The sequence below is a fragment of the Oncorhynchus gorbuscha genome, linkage group LG06 (genome assembly GCF_021184085.1).
Source record: "Oncorhynchus gorbuscha isolate QuinsamMale2020 ecotype Even-year linkage group LG06, OgorEven_v1.0, whole genome shotgun sequence".
Classification (NCBI taxonomy): Eukaryota; Metazoa; Chordata; class Actinopteri; order Salmoniformes; family Salmonidae; genus Oncorhynchus; species Oncorhynchus gorbuscha.
In genome coordinates, this window is record NC_060178.1 from 100,612,031 (window position 1) to 100,634,876 (window position 22,846).

General features: G+C 42.4%; 1 protein-coding gene across 1 annotated transcript in view; it reads left to right on the forward strand.

Annotated features, from left to right (window-relative positions):
* Positions 1 to 22,846, forward strand: part of LOC124038629 (centrosomal protein of 170 kDa-like) — an 89,999-nt gene that overhangs the window by 16,331 nt on the left and 50,822 nt on the right. The window contains 4 exon segments of the mRNA XM_046354707.1: positions 5,854 to 5,943; positions 12,039 to 12,117; positions 12,359 to 12,417; positions 15,794 to 15,977. Coding sequence (XP_046210663.1) covers positions 5,854 to 5,943; positions 12,039 to 12,117; positions 12,359 to 12,417; positions 15,794 to 15,977 — 412 coding nt within the window.

The window sequence follows — 22,846 nt, forward strand, 5'->3', positions numbered from 1 at the left end:
CATGATACAACATGGCACAAAAAAACATGATACAACACAACATGATACAACACAACACAACATGACACAAAACAACATGACACAACACAACATGACACAAAAAAAACATGATACAACACATGACACAAAACAACATTATACAACATGACACAAAACCACATGATACAACCCATGATACAACACAACATGACACAACACATGACACAACACAACATGACACAACACAACGTGACACAAAACAACATGATACAAAACAACATGACACAACACAACATGATACAACCCATGATACAACACAACATGATACAACACAACATGACACAACACAACATGACACAACACAACATGACACAACACAACATGACACAACACAACATGACACAACACAACATGATACAACCCATGATACAACCCAACATGACACAACACAACATGACACAACACAACATGACACAACACAACATGACACAACACAACATGACACAAAACAACATGATACAACACAACATGACACAAAACAACATGATACAACCCATGATACAAGACAACATGACACAACACAACATGACACAACACAACATGACACAAAACAACATGATACAACACAACATGATACAAAACAACATGACACAAAACAACATGACACAAAAAACATGATACAACATGATACAACACAACATGACACAAAAAACATGATACAACACAACATGGCACAAAAAACATGATACAACACAACATGACACAACACAACATGACACAAAAAAACATGACACAACACAACATGATACAACACAACATGACACAAAAAACATGATACAACACAACATGACACAACACAACATGATACAACACAACATGATACAACACAACATGATACAACACAACATGATACAAAACAACATGACACAACACAACATGACACAAAAAAACATGATACAACACAACATGACACAAAACAACATTATACAACATGACACAAAACAACATGATACAACATGACACAAAACAACATGATACAACATGACACAAAACAACATGATACAACCCATGATACAAGACAACATGACACAACACAACATGATACAAAACAACATGATACAAAACAACATGACACAACACAACATGATACAAAACAACATGACACAACACAACATGACACAAAACAACATGATACAAAACAACATGACACAACACAACATGACACAAAACAACATGATACAACACAACATGACACAAAACAACATGATACAACCCATGACACAACACAACATGACACAACACAACATGACACAACACAACATGACACAACACAACATGACACAAAACAACATGACACAAAACAACATGATACAACATGACACAAAACAACATGATACAACACAACATGACACAACATGACACAAAACAACATGATACAACACAACATGACACAAAACAACATGATACATGACACAAAACAACATGATACAACACAACATGACACAAAACAACATGATACATGACACAAAACAACATGATACAACACAACATGACACAAAACAACATGATACAACACAACATGACACAAAAAACATGATACAACACACCAGGACACAAAACAACATGATACAATACAACACACCATGTTACAGCACAACATCATACAACACAACATCATACAACATGACACAAAAAAACATGACACATCACAACAGAATACAACACAACGCAACATGATACACATTACATTTTTACTAGGATTAAATGCCAGGAATTGTGAAAAACTGAGTTTCATGTATTTGGCTAAGGTGTATGTAAACTTCTGACTTCAACTGTACATACACCTCAGCCTCAATACATTTAAACTCAGTTTCACAATTCCTGAATATTTAATCTGAGTAAAAATTCCATATTTTAGGTCAGTTAGGATCATCACTTTATTTTAAGAATGGGAAATGTCAGAATAATATCAGTGAGAATAATTCATTTCAGCTTTTATTTCTTTCATCACATTCCCAGTGGGTCAGAAGTCTACATACAATCAATTATTATTTGGTAGCATTGCCTTTGAATTGTTTAACTTGGGTCAAATGTTTTGGGTAGCCTTCCACAAGCTTCCCACAATAAGTTGGGTGAATTTTGGCCCATTCCTCCTGACAGAGCTTGTGTAACGGAGTCAAGTTTGTAGGCCTCCTTGCTCACACACGCTTTTTCAGTTCTGCCCACAAATGTTCTACGGGATTGAGGTCAGGGCTTTGTGATGGCCACTCCAATACCTTTACTTTGTTGTCCTTAAGCCATTTTGCTACAACTTTGGAAGTATGCTTGGGGTCATTGTCCATTTGGGAGACCCATTTGCGTCCAAGCTTTAACTTGGTGTTCTGTTATACTCACAGACAATATTTTGACAGTTTTGGAAACGTTAGAGTGTTTTCTATCCTAATCTGACAATTCTATGCATATTCTAGATTCGGGTCCTGAGAAATTTCATCCAAACATCAAAATACTGGCCCCTACACTCAGAGGTTAATCTCTAGGAGACAGAACACGTCTCCTTCCTTAGCGGTATGATGGTTAAGTGGCCCCATGGTGTCTATTATTGCATACTATTGTTTGTACAGGTGAACGTGGTACCTTCAGGCATTTGGAAATTGCTCTCAAGGATGAACCAGACTTGTGGAGGTTTACAATTTTTTTCCCGAGGTCTTGGCTGATTTCCTTTTGATTTTCCCATGATGTCAAGCAAAGAGACACTGAGTTTGAAGGTAGGCCTTGAAATATATCCACAGGTACACCTCCAATTGACTCAAATGATGTCAATTAGCCTATCAGAAGCTTCTAAAGCCATGACATCATTTTCTGGAATTTTCCAAGCTTTTTAGAGGCACAGTCAACTTAGTGTATGTAAACTTCTGACCCACTGGAATTGTGATGCAGTGAATTATAAGTGAAATAATCTGTCTGTAAACAATTGTTTGAAAAATGACTTGTGTCATGCACAAAGTAGATGTTCTAATCGACTTGCCAAAACTATAGTTTGTTAACAAGAAATGTGTGGAGTGTTTGAAAAACGAGTTTTAATGACTCCAACATAAGTGTATGTAAACTTCCGACTTCAACTGTATATGGGTGTATGTGTGTGTCTATATATATATGTGTGTGTGTCTCCGCGCATGCATGTGTGTGATCGAGAAAGTCTCAGACAGAGATGTTTCTAGAAAGTGGGGCAGATACATGTTGAGTTAGGTCCATCCAGACAGGAGGGCTCCTTAGGAAGTAGTGGCTGCTGCATTGCCAAGTGTGGAGCAGAGAATGATGGGTATGGTGTAGCATGGGTGTGGTGTAGCATGGGTGTGCATGGGTGTGGTGTAGCATGGGTGTGGTGTAGCATGGGTGTGGTGTAGCTGCATATATCATGGAATATCTTTAGGGCTTGATTCAATCCGTATCGTGGAAGATCCGCGGTATTGCACAAGTGAAATTTAAAGGGAATTCTCCCACGTTCACGGAAACTGTATTGACTGTACATGCTGCATATGTCATCTCATTTGGGACGTTACCTTTCAATTTGAATCTCACTACAGCGTGGATCTTTAGTGCTACGGTTTGAATCTAGTTCTTAGACATAGTTTTCAAAGCAACAGCAATGGTAGTAAAACTCATTGTTAAACCTATTGTTTGTATGTCAACCCTTAAAATAGTGTCACAGTACAACTTAAATAGAATATATTAATGTACTTTCCGTGCTCCTTGATGTCAACTCTGAATCTAACTAAATGACACTTTCCAAGCCAACTTATGTAGTTGATTACTCACTGGTCAGGTTTCTGCCAGGCCCTGGCTCTGTATAACGAAGAGTACATTTATTTTCAAGGAACTGAGTTGCCTGTGTGTGGCAATACTGCCAGTGCTTCAGTCCTTAACTCTGAGCCACTAGAAACCCTGACTTCACAGACACTCTTGGAGACACTAATCAAGGAGTCCTCCTCAAACCTCAGTTTGTCCCTGTCTACAAATGAGCCTATAATTAAGCAGCAGGTCATTAATACATCAGCACATCACCAATAGGAGTTAGAAGGTGCCATGCTAAAAGAAAGAAGCAGCCGTTTCTAAAGAACAAGCAGTTCAGAGTGCAGCAAGATACTTCTCTCTGGCACTCTGCCGTTTTACTGCTGAAATCAGCAGGGTTCCAAGGAAAGGAACAAGGAGGCTGTTTTTCCAAACAGGGATCCTGTTTTCTAGGTTTTGTCTCTCTGATGACCTGGGGGAAAGAGAGGAGAAGACTGGGTACTTTGTTTAGTGTCTGCCAACGGAAAATACGCCAAGAGATCCGGGCCATGTGACTGTTTTTGCTGGCCTCAGTCTTTTTGGTGTCACATGGGTGTCTCAGGAATGTACGGGTTTAAGAGCCGTTGCATGGATTCCCAACGCAAGGGTATCATACTCAAATCTGGACCACTCCCAACTAGGCCTCATCTAGTTAATAACAGTCAAATCTGGACCACTCCCAACTAGGCCTCATCTAGTTAATAACAGTCAAATCTGGACCACTCACAACTAGGCCTCATCTAGTTAATAACAGTCAAATCTGGACCACTCACAACTAGGCCTCATCTAGTTAATAACAGTCAAATCTGGACCACTCACAACTAGGCCTCATCTAGTTAATAACAGTCAAATCTGGACCACTCACAACTAGGCCTCATCTAGTTAATAACAGTCAGATCTGGACCACTCACAACTAGGCCTCATCTAGTTAATAACAGTCAAATCTGGACCACTCACAACTAGGCCTCATCTAGTTAATAACAGTCAAATCTGGACCACTCACAACTAGGCCTCATCTAGTTAATAACAGTCAAATCTGGACCACTCACAACTAGGCCTCATCTAGTTAATAACAGTCAAATCTGGACCACTCCCAACTAGGCCACAGTCAAATCAAAGGGCCATGTTTGTGTTTGAAAGGATTTATTCCATGAAGGCATTCATCTGTCATGCTGTTTCTATAATAGGCTATGTTATCTACAGTAGACTTACGTTAGTGTAAACACTGTTTTATATTTGACACTTATATATGACAACTCATGTTCACCATGAAACGTAGTTACTTCAAATAAAGCACTGACATGCATACATGCTTTAGTAGAAGCTCCCTCTCTCTTCATTCTCCTGAATCACGACTTCATGCTCTGAACAGAGAGAACATACAAGATTCCTGTAGCTCTCTGTGTGGATGTCATAGCTGTCTGTGTGGATGACGTAGCTCTCTGTGTGGATGCCGTATCTGTCTGTGTGGATGCCGTAGCTCTCTGTGTGGATGCCGAAGCTCTCTGTGTGGATGCCGAAGCTCTCTGTGTGGATGCCGTAGCTCTCTGTGTGGATGCCGTAGCTCTCTGTGTGGATGCCGTAGCTCTCTGTGTGGATGCCGTAGCTCTCTGTGTGGATGCCGTAGCTCTCTGTGTGGATGCCGTAGCTCTCTGTGTGGATGCCGTGGCTCTCTGTGTGGATGCCGTAGCTCTGTGTGGATGCCATAGCTCTCTCTACTATCTCTCTTCCTCCCTCTACTTTCCCTACATGTTGTATCTTTCTTGGTGTGTGTGTTTGTGCTTCCATCTCTGTCTGTGAGAGAATTAAACAGGGCCTAACTGCTTTATGAATGGAAATATAATCTGACTTCAAAGCAGAATTGTGTAAACAATACATGTGATTCCTCCTCCAAACACTGACATTGTCACAATGTTGATGTTTAAACTTTCATGCACACACTGTTATCATCATGTCAAAAACATTTCAAGTTCATCATTGATGTCAAGTTACCATTCAACAATGTAACACCATTACTGACTGTGACTGTTGGGTTTGTGTTTACAGTCGCGGAGTGTTGACAAGCAGCATGCGGTCATCAACTATGAGGTGACCAGCGATGAGCACAAAGTCAAGGACCTGGGCAGCCTGAACGGGGTGAGTAAAAGGGGAGGAGAAGACATGTAAAAGGGTCAGAGGTTGTGCTTCATCTTTAGGCCAATCAAATTTGCTCCAGCTTTGACTTGAGAGGAATTGACAGGGCTGAGATAATTACCCCTTTATTCCACACCATTATCTTTTCACGGCAGAGAAAAACCATGTTGAAGTGCTCTTCCTGCCACATGGTATGTGTGAGTCATGTGTTAGTTGTCCTAGTTCTGCTGATGGCTGTGTAACTTACTCAATGTTTAGGCTAACCCACTAGCTTGGAACAACTGTGAAGCATTCTCCCAGGCAGGAAGCTGGAGTCATAAGCTCTTCCTCCTGAGTCATGCTTCAGGATTCCTCCCCTGTCGTTCGAGGGCCCATGGCGACAGGAAGTAGCGCTATATCCCATACTGGGCCAATCATAGCCTGACTGCTGAATATCCTGCACATCTTACTCATCTTTCTGACGGATCTACATCACATGCTGGGCCAATCAGAGCCTGACTGCTGAATATCCTGCACATCTTACTCATCTTTCTGACGGATCTACATCACATGCTGGGCCAATCAGAGCCTGACTGCTGAATATCCTGCACATCTTACTCATCTTTCTGACGGATCTACATCACATGCTGGGCCAATCAGAGCCTGACTGCTGAATATCCTGCACATCTTACTTATCTTGACCAAGATGGCGTAGCAGTAGGACGTTTGTGTTTGTCTTTGTTTTATCCCATGTCTTATCCCGTGTAAATAGCCATAATTAACCAGTCTTTTTCGCATATAGCTTAATCTCACTTTCTGTCAACAAACAAAATATACTTTCCTGCAACCCACCTAACCCAATGTGGTACGGAGCTGCTATTTTTATTCCTTATAACTAGAACTTCCATCAGGAGCCAGCCAGCTAACTAGTTACTAGTCTTTGTGAGCCACGGCTAGTGGTCTTCACCTTTTTCTCGGTCACCAAGCCAGCCTTAGCTCGGACAACACCTGCCATTCTCTACAGTGCGATATCAACACAGAGTATATCGGACTGCTTCTCTCTACCACATCGCCAGATTCCTGCCACTCTGGATCATTACACCGGATCATTGCAGATGGCTAGCTGCAAACGAGTGGCTACTGTTAGCTAACGCCTCTGTCCAGAAGCAAGCACCAGCTAGCCTTGAGATAGCCTCGAGCTAGGCACATATACCAGCTAATTCTAGGGCTACAATACCCCCTTTGCCAATTGGCCTGGACCCTTTGTCGACATGTAGCCCCGCCAATCCATCACGACTGAACTGCCGAGGTGATCGTCCGATGTGGTCTCAACAGGCTATTCTGTTATGTTGCCGAAGAACCATCTACTAGACCCGGCCCGCTAGCTTTTCTGAACGCTGTGTCCCCTGCTCGCCTAGCGCAGTAGTGACTACTGAACGGCACCCCGACTCACTTACTGCTGCTCTTTTGACCCCATGATCACTCAGCTACACAGCTGATGCCCCCTGGACTGTTTTAATAACACCGTACCTGATTTTGTTTACCTGTCAGCCCCAGCCTCGAACTCAGGTCCTGTATGTACCTACCTGACCCACTCTGCCCATTCATCACCATTTACCCGTTGTTGTCTTAGCTCACCTGATCAACACCTGTGAATGCTTTATACCTCTCTCTGTCAATATGCCTTGTCTGCTGCTGTCTTGGCCAGTTCTTATTGTTTCATTTCACTGTAGAGCCCTCAGTCCCTCTCAAAATGGCTTAGATAGCTCTTTTGTCCCACCCCACACATGCAGAGGCCTCACCTGGCTTAACTGGTGCCTCCAGAGACAAAACCTCTCTCATTGTCACTTAACGCCTGGGTTTATTTACACTGTACTCACATCCTACCGTATCATTGTCTGCACATTATGCCCTGAATCTATTCTACCACGCCCATAATTCTGCTCCTTTTATTCCCTCTCCCCAACGCTCTAGATGACCAGTTCTTATAGCCTTTAGCCGTACCCTTATCCCCCCAGTTCCACTCCTATTCCCCAATTGCTATCATTTGTGGACTTGGTTTCATGCATGTTAACATCAGAAGCCTCCTCCATAAGTTTTTTTTATTCACTGCTTTAGCAAACTCCGCCAAGCCTGATGTCCTAACCGTGTCTGAATCCGGGCTTAGGATGGCCACAAAAAATTCTGAAATTTCCATCCCCAACTGCAACATTTTCCACCAAGATAGAACTGCCAACGGGGGTGGAGTTGCAATCTACTGCAGAGACAGCTTGCAAAGTTATGTCATGCTTTCCAGGTCTGTGCCCAAACAGTTCAAGCTTTAGAAATGTGCATCATGTAGCACAAACTCCAAAAAGTTCTGGGACACTGTAAAGTCCATGGTGAATAAGAGCACCTCCTCCCAGCTGCCCACTGCACTGAGGCTAGGAAACACTGTCACCACCGATAAATCTATGATAATCGAGAATTTCAAAAATAATATTTCTACAGCTGGCCATGCTTTACACCTGGCTACCCCTACCCCGGTCAAAAGCTCCGCACCCCCCACAGAAACTTGCCCAATCTTCTCCCATTTCTCCTTCACCCAATTCCAGATAGCTGGTGTTCTGAAATAGCTGCAAAATCTGGACCCCTACAATCTTACATTTATTTAACTAGGCAAGTCAGTTAAGAACAAATTCCTATTTTCAATGTCAGCCTAGGAACAGTGGGTTAACTGCCTTGTTCAGGAGCAGAACAACCATTTTTTACCTTTCCAGCTCAGGGATTTGATCTTGCAACCTTTTGGTTGCTAGTCCAACGCTCTAACCACTATGCTACCTGCCGCCCCACAAATCAGCTGTGCTAGACAATCTGCACCCTCTCTAAAAAATTATCCACCGCAATTATTGTAACCCCTATTACTAGCCTGTTCAACCTCTCGTTCGTATCGTCTGAGATCCCTGGCGGTTAGAAAAATGTCGCGGCCATCCCCCTCTTCAAACGGGGAGACACTCTAGACCCATACTGTTACAGACCTATATCTATCTTACCCTGCCTTTCTAAAGTCTTTGAAAGCCAAGTTAACAAACAAATCACCGACCATTTCAAATCCCACCGTACCTTCTCCGCTGTGCAATCTGATTTCCAAGCTGGTCATAGGTGCACCTCAGCCACGCTCAAGGTCCTAAGCGATATCATAATCGCCATCGATAAAAGACGTCTTTATTGACCTGGCCAAGGTTTTTGACTCTGTCATTCACCGCATTCTTATCGGCAGACTTAACAGCCTTGTTTTCTGAAATGACTGCCTCGCCTGGTTCACCAACTACTTCTCAGATAGAGTTCAGTGTGTCAAATCAGAGGGCCTGTTGTCCGGACCTCTGACAGTCTCTATGGGGGTGCCGCAGGGTTAAATTCACGGGCCGACTCTTTTCTCTGTATACATCAATGATGTTGCTCTTGCTGCTGGTGATTCTCTGATCCACTTATACACAGACAACACCATTCTGTATACTTCTGGCCCTTCTTTGAACACTATGTTAACAAACCTCCAGATTGGCTTCAATGCCATACAACACTCCTTCCGTGGCCTCCAACTGCTCTTAATTGCAAGTAAAACTAAATGCATGCTCTTCAAACAATCGCTGCCCGCACCTGCCCGCCCGACTAGCATCACTACTCTGGACGGCTCTGACTTAGAATGTGTGGACAACTGCAAATACCTAGTTGTCTGGTTAGACTGTAAACTCTCTTTCCAGACTCTCATTAACCATCTCCAATCCAAAATGAAATCTAGAGTCGGCTTCCTATTTCGCAACAAGGCATCCTTCACTCAGGCTGCCAAACTTTTCCTCTTAAAACTAACTAACCTACCCATCCTTGACTTCGGCAATGTAATTTACAAAATAGCCTCCAACACTCTACTCAGCAAATTGGATGTAATTGGATCACAGTGCCATCAGTTTTGTCACCAAAGCCCCATATACTTGTAACGATTGTCGTAGGTGGAAGAAGGAGAGAACCTAGGTGCAGCGTCGTAAGTGTTCATGTTGTAAATTTAATCTAAACTAAACACTAAACAAAATAACCACGACGAATAACAAGAACGAAACAGTTCTGTCAGGTGATACACACAAAACAGAAATCAACTACCCACAACTCAAGGGCCAAACCAGGCTGCCTAAGTATGGTTCTCAATCAGATTCAACGATTGACAGCTGCCTCTGATTGGGAACCATACCAGGCCAAACACATAGAAATACAAACATAGAACAAACAGAATACCCACCCACATCACTCCCTGACCAAACTAAAAATAGAAACATACAAAGCAATCTACGGTCAGGGCGTGACAATACTACCCATCACTACGACCTGTATGCTCTCGTTGTTTGTCCCTCGCTTCATATTCGTCGTCAAACCCACTGGCTCCAGGTCATTTATATGTCTTTGCTAGGTAAAACCCCACCTTATCTCAGCTCACTGGTCACCATAGCAGCACCCACCCGTAGCACGCGCTCCAGCAGGTATTTTTCACTGGTCATCCCCAAAGCCAGCTCCTCGTTTGGCCGCCTTTCCTTACAGTTCTGGGCTGCCAATGACTGGAACGAATTGCAAAAATCACTGAAGCTGGAGTGTTATATCTCCCTCACTAACTTTAAGCATCAGCTGTCTGAGCATCACCGATCATTGCACCTGTACACAGCCCATCTGTAAATATCCCACCCAACTACCTCATTCCCACGTTGTTATTTTTTATATTTTTTGCATCCCAGTATCTCTGCTTGCGCATTCATCTATCGCTCCAGTGTTTAATTGCTAAATTGTAATTATTTCGCCAATTCTGCCTTTTTATTGCCTTCCCTCCCTTATCTTACAACATTTGCACACACTGTATATAGATGTTTCTATTGTTATTGACTGTATGTTTGTTTACTCCATGTGTAACTCTGTTGTTTGTGTCACACTGCTTTGCTTTATCTTGGCCAGGTCACAGTTGTAAATGAGAACTTGTTCTCAACTGGTCTACCTGGTTAAATAAAGGTGAAATAAAAAAATACAAAATAAATCTTAGAATGAATCTACATCACATGCTGGGCCAATCAGGAAGTGACTACTGAATGCCCTGCACACCTTACTCATCTTTAGGATGGATCTACATCACATGCTGGGCCAATCAGAGCCTGACTACTGAATGCCCTGCACATCTTACTCATCTTGAGGATACATTTTGATTCATAAGAGAAGTCAACAGTGCATGTTCAATCTATTTGTCCAGGACTCTGTTTTGATACATCCTGATAGCAACCACAGCTAGCCTACAGTCATAACTGTATCTTCTAATTAGACACTGCACCCACCTCTCAGCTAACACTTATATTACCCAATGTAACCGTTCTTCTCTTTTAGAGTGACTTTAAACTGGACTTGTGACTATAAAAAAGTTGTATTTTTATGCTCTCCATGAAGGACCCAGGTAGATCAAAGTACCTCTTGTCCCTTTCATCAAGTTCTGTCGCACTATTAGAGGTCAGACAGAGACCGGCACAGAGTCAGGAAACCTAATCGCTGGCAGTGATGTTTGAAAATGCTTGTTCAGTGAGGCCAGAGCTGCCAATGTTTTCCTTGCCCCGCTCTGCACCCCATCATCTGACATACCTTCCATAAACAGACCCCATCAGCTGATTCAATGTCTCTGGCTGCAGTGTTGGACATTTTTCACATCACCTGATTATTTAAGGCGCTGTCTTTCCTTTTATAATGGCACTATGGCTGGTTCTTATGGGGGGTTGGAGAGACCTGCAAGAAAGACAGAAATCACATTTACTTTAGATTTTTACAGTACCGGTGTAATAGAACCCTAATCCAATTTCTCGCCATCACCTGTTGCCTGCAGGTTTTTGGTGATTTGTAACTGAGAATGAAAGGCAATGTATTCTGGTTTAAATGTAGCCTGAAATGACGTTTGCAGGGAACAGTTTCCCTAAATTCATTATGTAACTTAAGTCTGAGCCACAAGGGTTTTAAGCAATGAGAACTGGGCTGGCACGCCTGGCACTGGAGAGAGGCGGAGGGCAGTGCATTTATAATGTGCTATTTATAACTTACAAACAGGTTTTCCCTCTCTCTCCACACAGACATTTGTGAATGATGTCCGAATTCAGGAGCAGATGTATGTCACTTTAAAGATTGATGACAAGCTGAGGTTTGGATATGATATCCTTTCAATCATTCAGTCCTTAACATTTCAATGACACATTACTGCAATTTAAATAACCTTTACATGAGGCATCAGTTCACTTCATTGCTCTCGTCCACTGATCATTTGACAAGCTGTATAATCTGCAAATGTCAAACTGTCATCCTCTGGCTTCGGCCTGACTGTTGTGTGTATAATGAAGTGGCTGTGAGGATCGATACAAACAGTGTGAAAGTGTATTCCCTTAACCTGCTCCACATATCAACCTGTTCACGGTGGTGCGAGAGGAGATGACTGTCCCAGATGAGGCTCTTCAGGTAGGACACTACACAGTACATACAACCTGTTGTACTGGGATAAAATGTACACTACTTAGAAATGTCCTTGTTTTTGAAAGAAAAGCATTTTTCATCCATTAAAAAAACATCAAATTGATCAGAAATACAGTGTAGACATTGTTAATGTTGTAACTGACTATTGTAGCTGGAAACAACATATTTTTTATGTAATATCTACATAGGCGTACCGAGGCCCATTATCAGCAACCATCACTCCTGTGTTCCAATAGCACGTTGTGTTAACTAATCCAAGTTTATCATTTAAAAGGCTAATTGATCATTAGATAATCCTTTTGCAATTATGTTAGCACCGCTGAAAACTGTTGTGCAGTTTAAAGAAGCAATTCAACTGGCCTTCTTTAGACTAGTTGAGTATCTGGAGCATCACATTTTGTTGAGCCTTCGATTACAGGTTCAAAATGGCCAGAAGCAAATACCTTTCTTCTGAAACTCGTCAGTCTATTCTTGTTCTGAGAAATGAAGGTTATTCCATGCGAGAAATTACCATGAAACTGAAGATTTCGTCCAAAGCTGTATACTACTCCCTTCACAGAACAGCGCAAACTGGCGCTAACCAGAATAGAAAGAGGAGTGGGAGTCCCCGGTGCACAACTGAGCAAGAGGACAAGTACATTCAAGTATCTAGTTTGTGAAACAGACACCTCACAAGTCCTCAACTAGTAGCTTCATTAAAAAGTACCCACAAAACACCCGTCTCAACGTCAACCGTGAAGAGGCGACTCCGGGATGCTGGTCTTCTAGGCAGAGTTGCAATGAAAAGTCATATCCGAGACTGGCCAATAAAAGTTGAAGATGGGCAAAAGAACACAGACACTGGACAGAGGAAGATTGGAAACAAGTGTTATGGACAGACTAATATATGTTTGAGGTGTTTGGATCACAAAGAAGAACATTCGTGAGAAGCAGAACAATTATAAGATTCTGGAAGAGTGCTTGAAGCCATCTGTCAGGCATGGTGGAGGCAAGATGATGGTCTGGGGGTGCTTTGGTGGTGGTAAATTGGGAGATTTGTACAGGGTAAAAGGGATCTTGAAGAATGCCATGCCATACCCTGTGGACGGCGCTTTATTGGAGCACAGCTCCAAACTCCAAACTATGCAAAAACTATTTAGGGAAGAAGCAGTCAGCTGGTATTCTGTCTATAATAGAGTGGCCAGCACAGTCACCAGCACAGTCACCAGATCTCAACCCTATTGAGCTGTTGTGGGAGCACGTTTACCATACGTAATCTTCAGATTACCTCAACAAATTGACAACTAGAATGCCAAAGGTCTGCAAGGCTGTAATTGATGCAAATGGAGGATTATTTGGCAAAAGCAAAGTTTGAAGGACACAATTATTATTTCAATGAAAAATCATTATTTATAACCTTGTCAATGTCTTTATTATAATTTCTATTCATTTAGCATCTCCATTCATGTATGTTTTCATGGAAAACAAGGACATTTCTAAGTGACTCCAAACTTTTGAACGGTAGTGTATGTAACCTTTTCCCACTTTGTAACACATCAGAATGTGGAATAAGTCAAGGGGTGTGAATCCTGTTTGAAGGCGCTGTATATCAGAATATCTATGTTGTACTCAATATCAGGGCTATCTGGGGTGCTAATGTCTGCTAAATATGAAATGATAACAGTTATACCATAGTATAACACACTGTCTGTAAGTACAGGGTCTTCAGAAAGGAATCACACCCCTTGATTTTTTTCAAAATGTTGTTGTGTTGCAGCCTGAATTTTAAAACTGATTTTATATATATATATATATGCCATTTAGCAGACGCTTTTATCCAAAGCGACTTACAGTCATGTGTGCATACATTCTACGTATGGGTGGTCCCGGGAATCGAACCCACTACCCTCGCGTTACAAGCGCCATGCTCTACCAACTGAGCTACAGAAGGACCACTTTTAGGTTTTTGGTCAATGGCCTATAGATAATACCCTATAATGCCAAAGTGGAAGTGAAATGATGTATTTTGACATTTTTACCAATGAATAAAAAATGAAAAGCAAAAGGTCGAGTCAATAAGTATTATACCCCTTTGTTATGGTAAGACTAAATAAGTTCAGGAGTAAAAATGTGTTTAACAAGTCACGTAATAAGTTGCATGCACTCATTCTGTGTGTAATAGTGTTTAACCTGATTTTTGAATGACTACCTCATCTCTACCCCAGGGAGATTTTCCAATGCCTCACAAAGAAGGTGACCTATTGATGGGTAAAACTTTATTAATTACATGGTGAAGTTATTAATTACACTTTGAATGGTGTATCAATATACCCAGTCACTACAAAGATACAGGCGTCCTTCCTAACTCAGTTGCCGGAGAGAAAGGAAACTGCTCAGGGATTAAACCATGTGAACAATGGTGACTTTAAAACAGCTACAGAGTTTAATGGCTGTGATAGGAGAAAACTGAAAATATTCCATAACTGCATCCTGTTTGCAAAAAGGCACTAAAGTAATACTGCACAGAATGTGGCAAAGCAATTCACTTTTTGTCCTGAATACAAAATATTATATTTGGGGCAAATCCATTACAGCATATTACTGAGTACAACTCTTCAAATTTCAAGCATCGAGTGGCTGCATCATGTTAAGGGTATGCTTGTAATCCTTAAGGACAGGAGTTTTTCAGGATAAAAAAACAAACGTAATGGAGCTAAGCACAGGCACAACCCTAGAGGAAAACCTGGTTCAGTCTGCTTTCCATCCAGACACTGGGAGATTAATTCACCCTTCAGCAGAACAATAACCTTAAACACAAGGCCAAAACTAAACTGGAGTTGCTTACCAAGAAGACAGTGAATGTTTTTAAATGGCCGAGTTACAGTTTTGACTTAAATCTATTTTAAAATCTATGGCAATACTTAAATGGTTGTCTAGCAATGACCAACAACCAATTTCACAGAACTTGAAGAATTTTTAAATAATAATGGGCAAATGTTGCATAATCCAGGTGTGGAAAGCTCGTAGAGATTTAAAGCTCACAGCTGTAATCACTGCCAAAGGTGCTTCTGCAAAAAAATCTAAAAACATATTTTTTTCACTTTGTCATTATGTGGTATTGTGTGTAGATGGGTGAGAAAAAAATTCCATTTTGAATACAGGCTGTTACACAACAAAATGTGGAATAAGGCCAGGGGTATGCTTACTTGCCAGGGGTATGCATACTTTCTGAAGGCACTGTAGGTTCATAAGATTTTATCTTGCCCCATGCAAATATAACTTTAAGCTGTGTGTGTCAGCATTAGATGAAAAATGATCATTTTGGCTCTGACGGTGTTCCACTTTCTTTCTCCATCACTCCATCCCTTCCTCCCTCCATCAGCATGAGAAGTTCACCAGCCAGCTCCAGCTGACTAAGAAGCACTTCAACGGTGAGCCCACCAAGTCACCTGCTAAGTCCCCTGCTAAGACCCCCAGAGCAGCCGAGACCAAGGCAGCTGAGGGGACCACCATGGAGCCATCGGCCAAACCTGCTGATTCACACCAGGGAGATGACAAGATGGCAGGTGAGAGCAGGAAGCACATATAAGAGATTACATGTATGTTGTACGGTATGACCTAGTCATTTCAGGGAAATAATGAATGGGATATTTCAGTTTTTATTTTCAATCATGACACAGTATTTGGAAATAAGTAATATCTGCATCCAAGTTGTGACTAGATTCATAATTCCATTTTATAACAATAGCATTGTAGAATCCGTATTCTGAATAAGTAAGCAAAGAATGTCCTGATCCTACCATAGATTGGACAGTGATACACTTGTATGGACCACCAGTCATCTAAAAGACTAATAAACCTTTAACTGCCTGTCTCTTATGGGGGCTTGTCTGTTTATCTATTGACTGTAATAAAAGAGCGAGGGTTTAGGACATGTGTTTAAATAACACATTGTCACTAAAAACATCACACTAATCTGAGCTACTGTCCTGTACCACTTGGGTGTCTTATCTGATGAGCTCCCGGTCCCACTACCAGTAGCCACTGGGCAAAGACGTCAATTAAACATCTATTTCACGTTGGTTCAACGTAATTTAATTGAAATGACGCATAAACAACATTGATTCAACAAGTGTCTGCCCAGTGGGAAAGACCTATATTTATCTACAGGATGCAGCAGAGTGGTTGCAGCTGCTCCTGTCTCTCCCTGTGTAACTGACAGGGAAAATATCTCCTACACTTGCATCGTTTACGCACTATCATCAAGTCACTCAGCTGGAGGGAGAGTTTATGCTGGTGTTGGTGTGGATAGCGGTTTAGTATCTCTTACAGTAGATGGTACAGCTGTGGGAGTTGAATAGCTACTGTATTACAGATGGAACAAGACTTTAACAGGGCTTTTGGATTGTGACATACAGTACATGGTTCATTGTCATTACATTAGGAACACAGAGTGTTCTTTTGCTATGCGTTGGGGTGGCATGTAGCCTAGCGGTTAAGAGTGTTGGGCCAGTAACTGAAATATTGCACAGGGTCTTCTCCATGATCTGGTACTGCTGAGTACAGCGTGGGTGGGTAGTGCCTTAGAGATTTTCGCATTTTTGAACACTTGTAACTGCCATTTCCTGCAATCTAGAGGAAAATAATTTCTTAAATTATAATAAATAAAGTGGTGCAGCCAGTCTACAAGGTGGCGCAGTGCCCTCTTACATTCTTTGGGGAAAACCCTAGTCGCTGGTTCGAATCCCTGAGCTGACTAGGTGAAATATCGGTCGATGTGCCCTTGAGCAAAACACTTGATCCTAATTTCTCTAGTAAATCGCTCAGGATAAAGCATCTGCTAAATGACTGGAGTTTGGTCCCTATGGATGGAGTCGTTTTTCTGATAAATGAGAGGATGTCCTTCATTTTTTACTTTAGCCATGGCCATCGTCCCTAGACCAGGGATCACCAACGAGATTCAGCCACGGTCTGATTTTATTGAGCAGATGATCAGGGGGCTGGAAAATTACAGAACATTTGAAGACTGCAATTTGACTGCAAGAAGCCAAAACAGATATAATGTTTTACAAACATATACAGTTGGTCAGAAGTTTACATATACATTTAAACTCAGTTTTTCACAATTCCTGACAGTTAATCCTAGTAACAATGCCCTGTTTTAGGTCAGTTAGGATCACTACTTTACTTTAAGAATGTGAAATGTGAAAATAATTGTATAGAGAATTTATTTAAGCTTTTATTTATTTTATCACATTCCCAGTGGGTCAGACATTTACATACACACAATTGGTATTTGGTAGCATTGCCTTTAAATAATTTAACTTGAGTCAAACGTTTTGGGTAGCCTTCCACAAGCTTCCCACAATAAGTTGGGTGAATTTTGGCCCATTCCTCCTGACAGAGCTGGTGTAATTGAATCAGGTTTGTAGGCCTCCTTGCTCGCACACGCTTTTTCAGTTCTGCCCACACATTTTCTATGGATTGAGGTCAGGGCTTTGTGATGGCCACTCCAATACCTTGACTTTGTTGTCCTTTAAGCCATTTTGCCACAACTTTGGAAGTATGCTTTGGGCCATTGTCCATTTGGAAGACCCATTTGCGATCAAACTTTAACTTCCTGACTGATGTTTTGAGATGTTGCTTCAATATATCCACATCATGTTCCTACCTCGTGATGCCATCTATTTTGTGAAGTGCACCAGTCCCTCCTACAGCAAAGCATCCACACAACATGATGCTGCCACCCCGTGCTTCACGGTTGGGATGGTGTGCTTCGGCTTGCAAGCCTCCCCCTTTTCCTACAAACATAACGATGGTCATTATGGCCAAACAGTTCTACTTTTGTTTCATCAGAGCAGAGGACATTTCTCCAAAAAGTACAATCTTTGTCCCCTTGTGCAGTTTCAAACCGTAGTCTGGCTCGTTTTATGGCGGTTTTGGAGCAGTGGCTTCTTCCTTGCTGAGCGGCCTTTCAGGTTATGTCGATATAAGACTCGTTTTATTGTGGATATAGATCATTTTGTACCCGTTTCCTCCTGCATCTTCACAGGGTCCTTTGCTGTTGTTCTGGGATTGATTTGCACTTTTCGCACCAAAGTACGTTCATCTCTAGGAGACCGAACGCGCCACGTTCCTGAGCGGTATGACGTCTGCGTGGTCCCATGGTGTTTATACTTGCGTACTATTGTTTGTACAGATGAACATGGTACCTTCAGGCATTTGGAAATTGCTCCTAAGGATGAACCAGGCTTGTGGAGGTCTACAATTTATTTTCTGAGGTCTTGGCTGATTTATTTTGATTTTCCCATGATGTCAAGTAAAGAGGCACTGAGTTTGAAGGTAGGCCTTGAAATACATCCACAGGTACACCTCCAATTGACTCAAGTTGTGTCAATTAGCCTACCAGAAGCTTCTAAAGCCATTACTTAATGTTCTTTAATTTTCCAAGTTGTTTAAAGGCACAGTCAACTTAGTGTATGAAAACGTCTGACCCACTGGAATTGTGATGCAGTGATTTATAAGTGAAATAATCTGTCTGTAAACAATTGTTGGAAAAAGGACTTGTGTCATACGCAAAGTAGATGTCCCTAACCGACTTGACAAAACTATAGTTTGTTAACAAGAAATTTGCGCAGTGGTTGAAAAACAAGTTTTAATGACTCCAACCTAAGTGTATGTAAACTTCCAACTTCAACTGTAGCTTACATTTATATACGATAATGTGTTTCTTTATTATGCATGGGAATAGTTTGGAACAGATTTCCAAAATTAAAATAACTTGGTGTTTTTTCAGTAGTTTATGTGAATAAACAATGAATGTTATTTCTAAAAATAATATAGTACCAGTCAAAGGTTTGGACACACCTACTCATTCCAGGGTTTAAAAAAATAAATATATATTTTCTAAATTGTAGAATAATGTTGAAGAAATCTAAATGATAAAATAAGACACATGGAATCATGTAGTTACCAAAAAAGTGTTCAACAAATCAAAATATATTTGAGATTCTTCAGTGTAGCCACCCTTTGGCTTGATGACAGCATTGCACACTTTTGGTATTCTCTCAACCAGTTTCATGAGGTAGTCACCAGAAATTAGTTTCAATTAACAGGTGTGCCTTGTTTAAAGTTAATTTGTGGAATTATTTTTCTTCATAATGCGTTTGAGCCAAACAGTTGTGTAGGGGTAGGGGTGTTATAAGGTAGGGGTGTTATACAGAAGATAGCCCTATTTGGTAAAAGACCAAGTCCATATTATGGCAAGAAGAGCTCAAATAACCAAAGAGTATTGACATAATTCCATCATTACTTTAAGACTTGAAGGTCAGTCAATCTGGAAAATTTCAAAAACTTTGAAAGTGCAGTTGCAAAAACCATCATGCGCTATGATGAAACTGGGTCTGATTAGGACCACCACAGGAAAGGAAGACCCAGAGTTACCTCTGATGCACAGTATAAGTTAATTGTAGTTAACTGTACATCAGATTGTAGCCCAAATAAATGCTTCACAGAGTTCAAGTAACAGACACATCTCAACATCAACTGTTCAGAGGATAGTGCATGAACCAGGCCTTTATGGTCAAATTGCTGCAAAGAAACCACTACTAAAGGACACCAATAATAAGAAGAGACTTGCTTGGGCCAAAGAACACTAGTAATGGACATGACACTGGTGGTTATCTGGAGCTGGAGAGGAAGGCTGATGTTTTACCGATTGTGTTTGTTTGCGTTGTTTGTGACTTATTCTTTTTACTTATTTTGTACATAATGTTGCCGCTACTGTCTCTTGTGACCGACAATAACTTCTGGACATCAGGACTGCGATTACTCACCACGGACTGGCAGAATCCTTTTTTCCCTTTAACGAGTCTAACGAGCCCGACGCAAATGATAGACTGCTTTCTCGGGAACAGGCCCAGATCCCCGTGATTTGCGTGAAGAGGAGGCAGAGAAAATGGAGCCAAGGGGCGGGCTGCCTTCTGAGAATTTGTAGCTGATCGAATAAACCTCCACTTACTTCCATTCCGTTTGCAAACGTGAATTCTTTGGAGAATAAAATAGATTACCTATGCGATATCTGTGATATCTTATGTTTCCCGAAATTTCCCGGCTGGTTATACGCTGTACCGGCAGGATAGAACAGCGGCGTCTGGTAAGACAAGGGGCGGCAGACTATTTATTTTTATAAACAACAGCTGGTGCACGATATCTAAGGAAGTCTCAAGCTATTGCTCGCCTGAGGCAGAGTATCTCATGATAAGCTGTAGACCACACTATCTACCTAGAGAGTTTTCATCTGTATTTTTAATAGCTTTTTATATTCCACCACAGACTGAGGCTGGCACTAAGACAGCATTGAATGAGCTGTATTCTACCATAAGTAAACAAGAAAACGCTCACCCAGAGGCGGCACTCCTAGTAGCCGGGGACTTTAAACTTAAATCTGTTTTACCAAATTTCTATCAGCATGTTAAATGTACAACCAGAGGGAAATCAACTACAGACCACCTTTACTCCATACACAGAGACGCATACAAAGCCATACATAGCATGCCCTGCATTTTAAAAATCTTACCATAATTGTTACATTTAACATTACATTTAAGTCATTTAGCAGACGCTCTTATCCAGAGCGACTTACAAATTGGTGCATTCACCTTATGACATCCAGTGGGACAGTCACTTAACAATAGTGCATCTAAAACTTAGGGGGGGGGTGGGGTGAGAGGGATTACTTAACCTATCCTAGGTATTCCTTAAAGAGGTGGGGTTTCAGGTGTCTCCGGAAGGTGGTGATTGACTCCGCTGTCCTGGCGTCGTGAGGGAGTTTGTTCCACCATTGGGGGGGCCAGGGCAGCGAACAGTTTTGACTGGGCTGAGCGGGAGCTGTACTTCCTCAGTGGTAGGGAGGCGAGCAGGCCAGAGGTGGATGAACGCAGTGCCCTTGTTTGGGTGTAGGGCCTGATCAGAGCCTGGAGGTACTGAGGTGCCGTTCCCCTCACAGCTCCGTAGGCAAGCACCATGGTCTTGTAGCGGATGCGAGCTTCAACTGGAAGCCAGTGGAGAGAACGGAGGAGCGGGGTGACGTGAGAGAACTTGGGAAGGTTGAACACCAGACGGGCTGCGGCGTTCTGGATGAGTTGAAGGGGTTTAATGGCACAGGCAGGGAGCCCAGCCAACAGCGAGTTGCAGTAATCCAGACGGGAGATGACAAGTGCCTGGATTAGGACCTGCGCCGCTTCCTGTGTGAGGCAGGGTCGTACTCTGCGGATGTTGTAGAGCATGAACCTACAGGAACGGGCCACCGCCTTGATGTTAGTTGAGAACGACAGGGTGTTGTCCAGGATCACGCCAAGGTTCTTGGCGCTCTGGGAGGAGGACACAATGGAGTTGTCAACCGTGATGGCGAGATCATGGAACGGGCAGTCCTTCCCCGGGAGGAAGAGCAGCTCCGTCTTGCCGAGGTTCAGCTTGAGGTGGTGATCCGTCATCCACACTGATATGTCTGCCAGACATGCAGAGATGCGATTCGCCACCTGGTCATCAGAAGGGGGAAAGGAGAAGATTAATTGTGTGTCGTCTGCATAGCAATGATAAGAGAGACCATGTGAGGTTATGACAGAGCCAAGTGACTTGGTGTATAGCGAGAATAGGAGAGGGCCAAGAACAGAGCCCTGGGGGACACCAGTGGTGAGAGCGCGTGGTGAGGAGACAGATTCTCGCCATGCCACCTGGTAGGAGCGACCTGTCAGGTAGGACGCAATCCAAGCGTGGGCCGCGCCGGAGATGCCCAGCTCGGAGAGGGTGGAGAGGAGGATCTGATGGTTCACGGTATCGAAGGCAGCCGATAGATCTAGAAGGATGAGAGCAGAGGAGAGAGAGTTAGCTTTAGCAGTGCGGAGCGCCTCCGTGACACAGAGGAGAGCAGTCTCAGTTGAATGACTAGTCTTGAAACCTGACTGATTTGGATCAAGAAGGTCATTCAGAGAGAGATAGCGGGAGAGCTGACCAAGGACGGCACGTTCAAGAGTTTTGGAGAGAAAAGAAAGAAGGGATACTGGTCTGTAGTTGTTGACATCGGAGGGATCGAGTGTAGGTTTTTTCAGAAGGGGTGCAACTCTCGCTCTCTTGAAGACGGAAGGGACGTAGCCAGCGGTCAGGGATAAGTTGATGAGCGAGGTGAGGTAAGGGAGAAGGTCTCCGGAAATGGTCTGGAGAAGAGAGGAGGGGATAGGGTCGAGCGGGCAGGTTGTTGGGCGGCCGGCCGTCACAAGACGCGAGATTTCATCTGGAGAGAGAGGGGAGAAAGAGGTCAGAGCACAGGGTAGGGCAGTGTGAGCAGAACCAGCGGTGTTGTTTGACTTAGCAAACGAGGATCGGATGTCGTCGATCTTCTTTTCAAAATGGTTGACGAAGTCATCTGCAGAGAGGA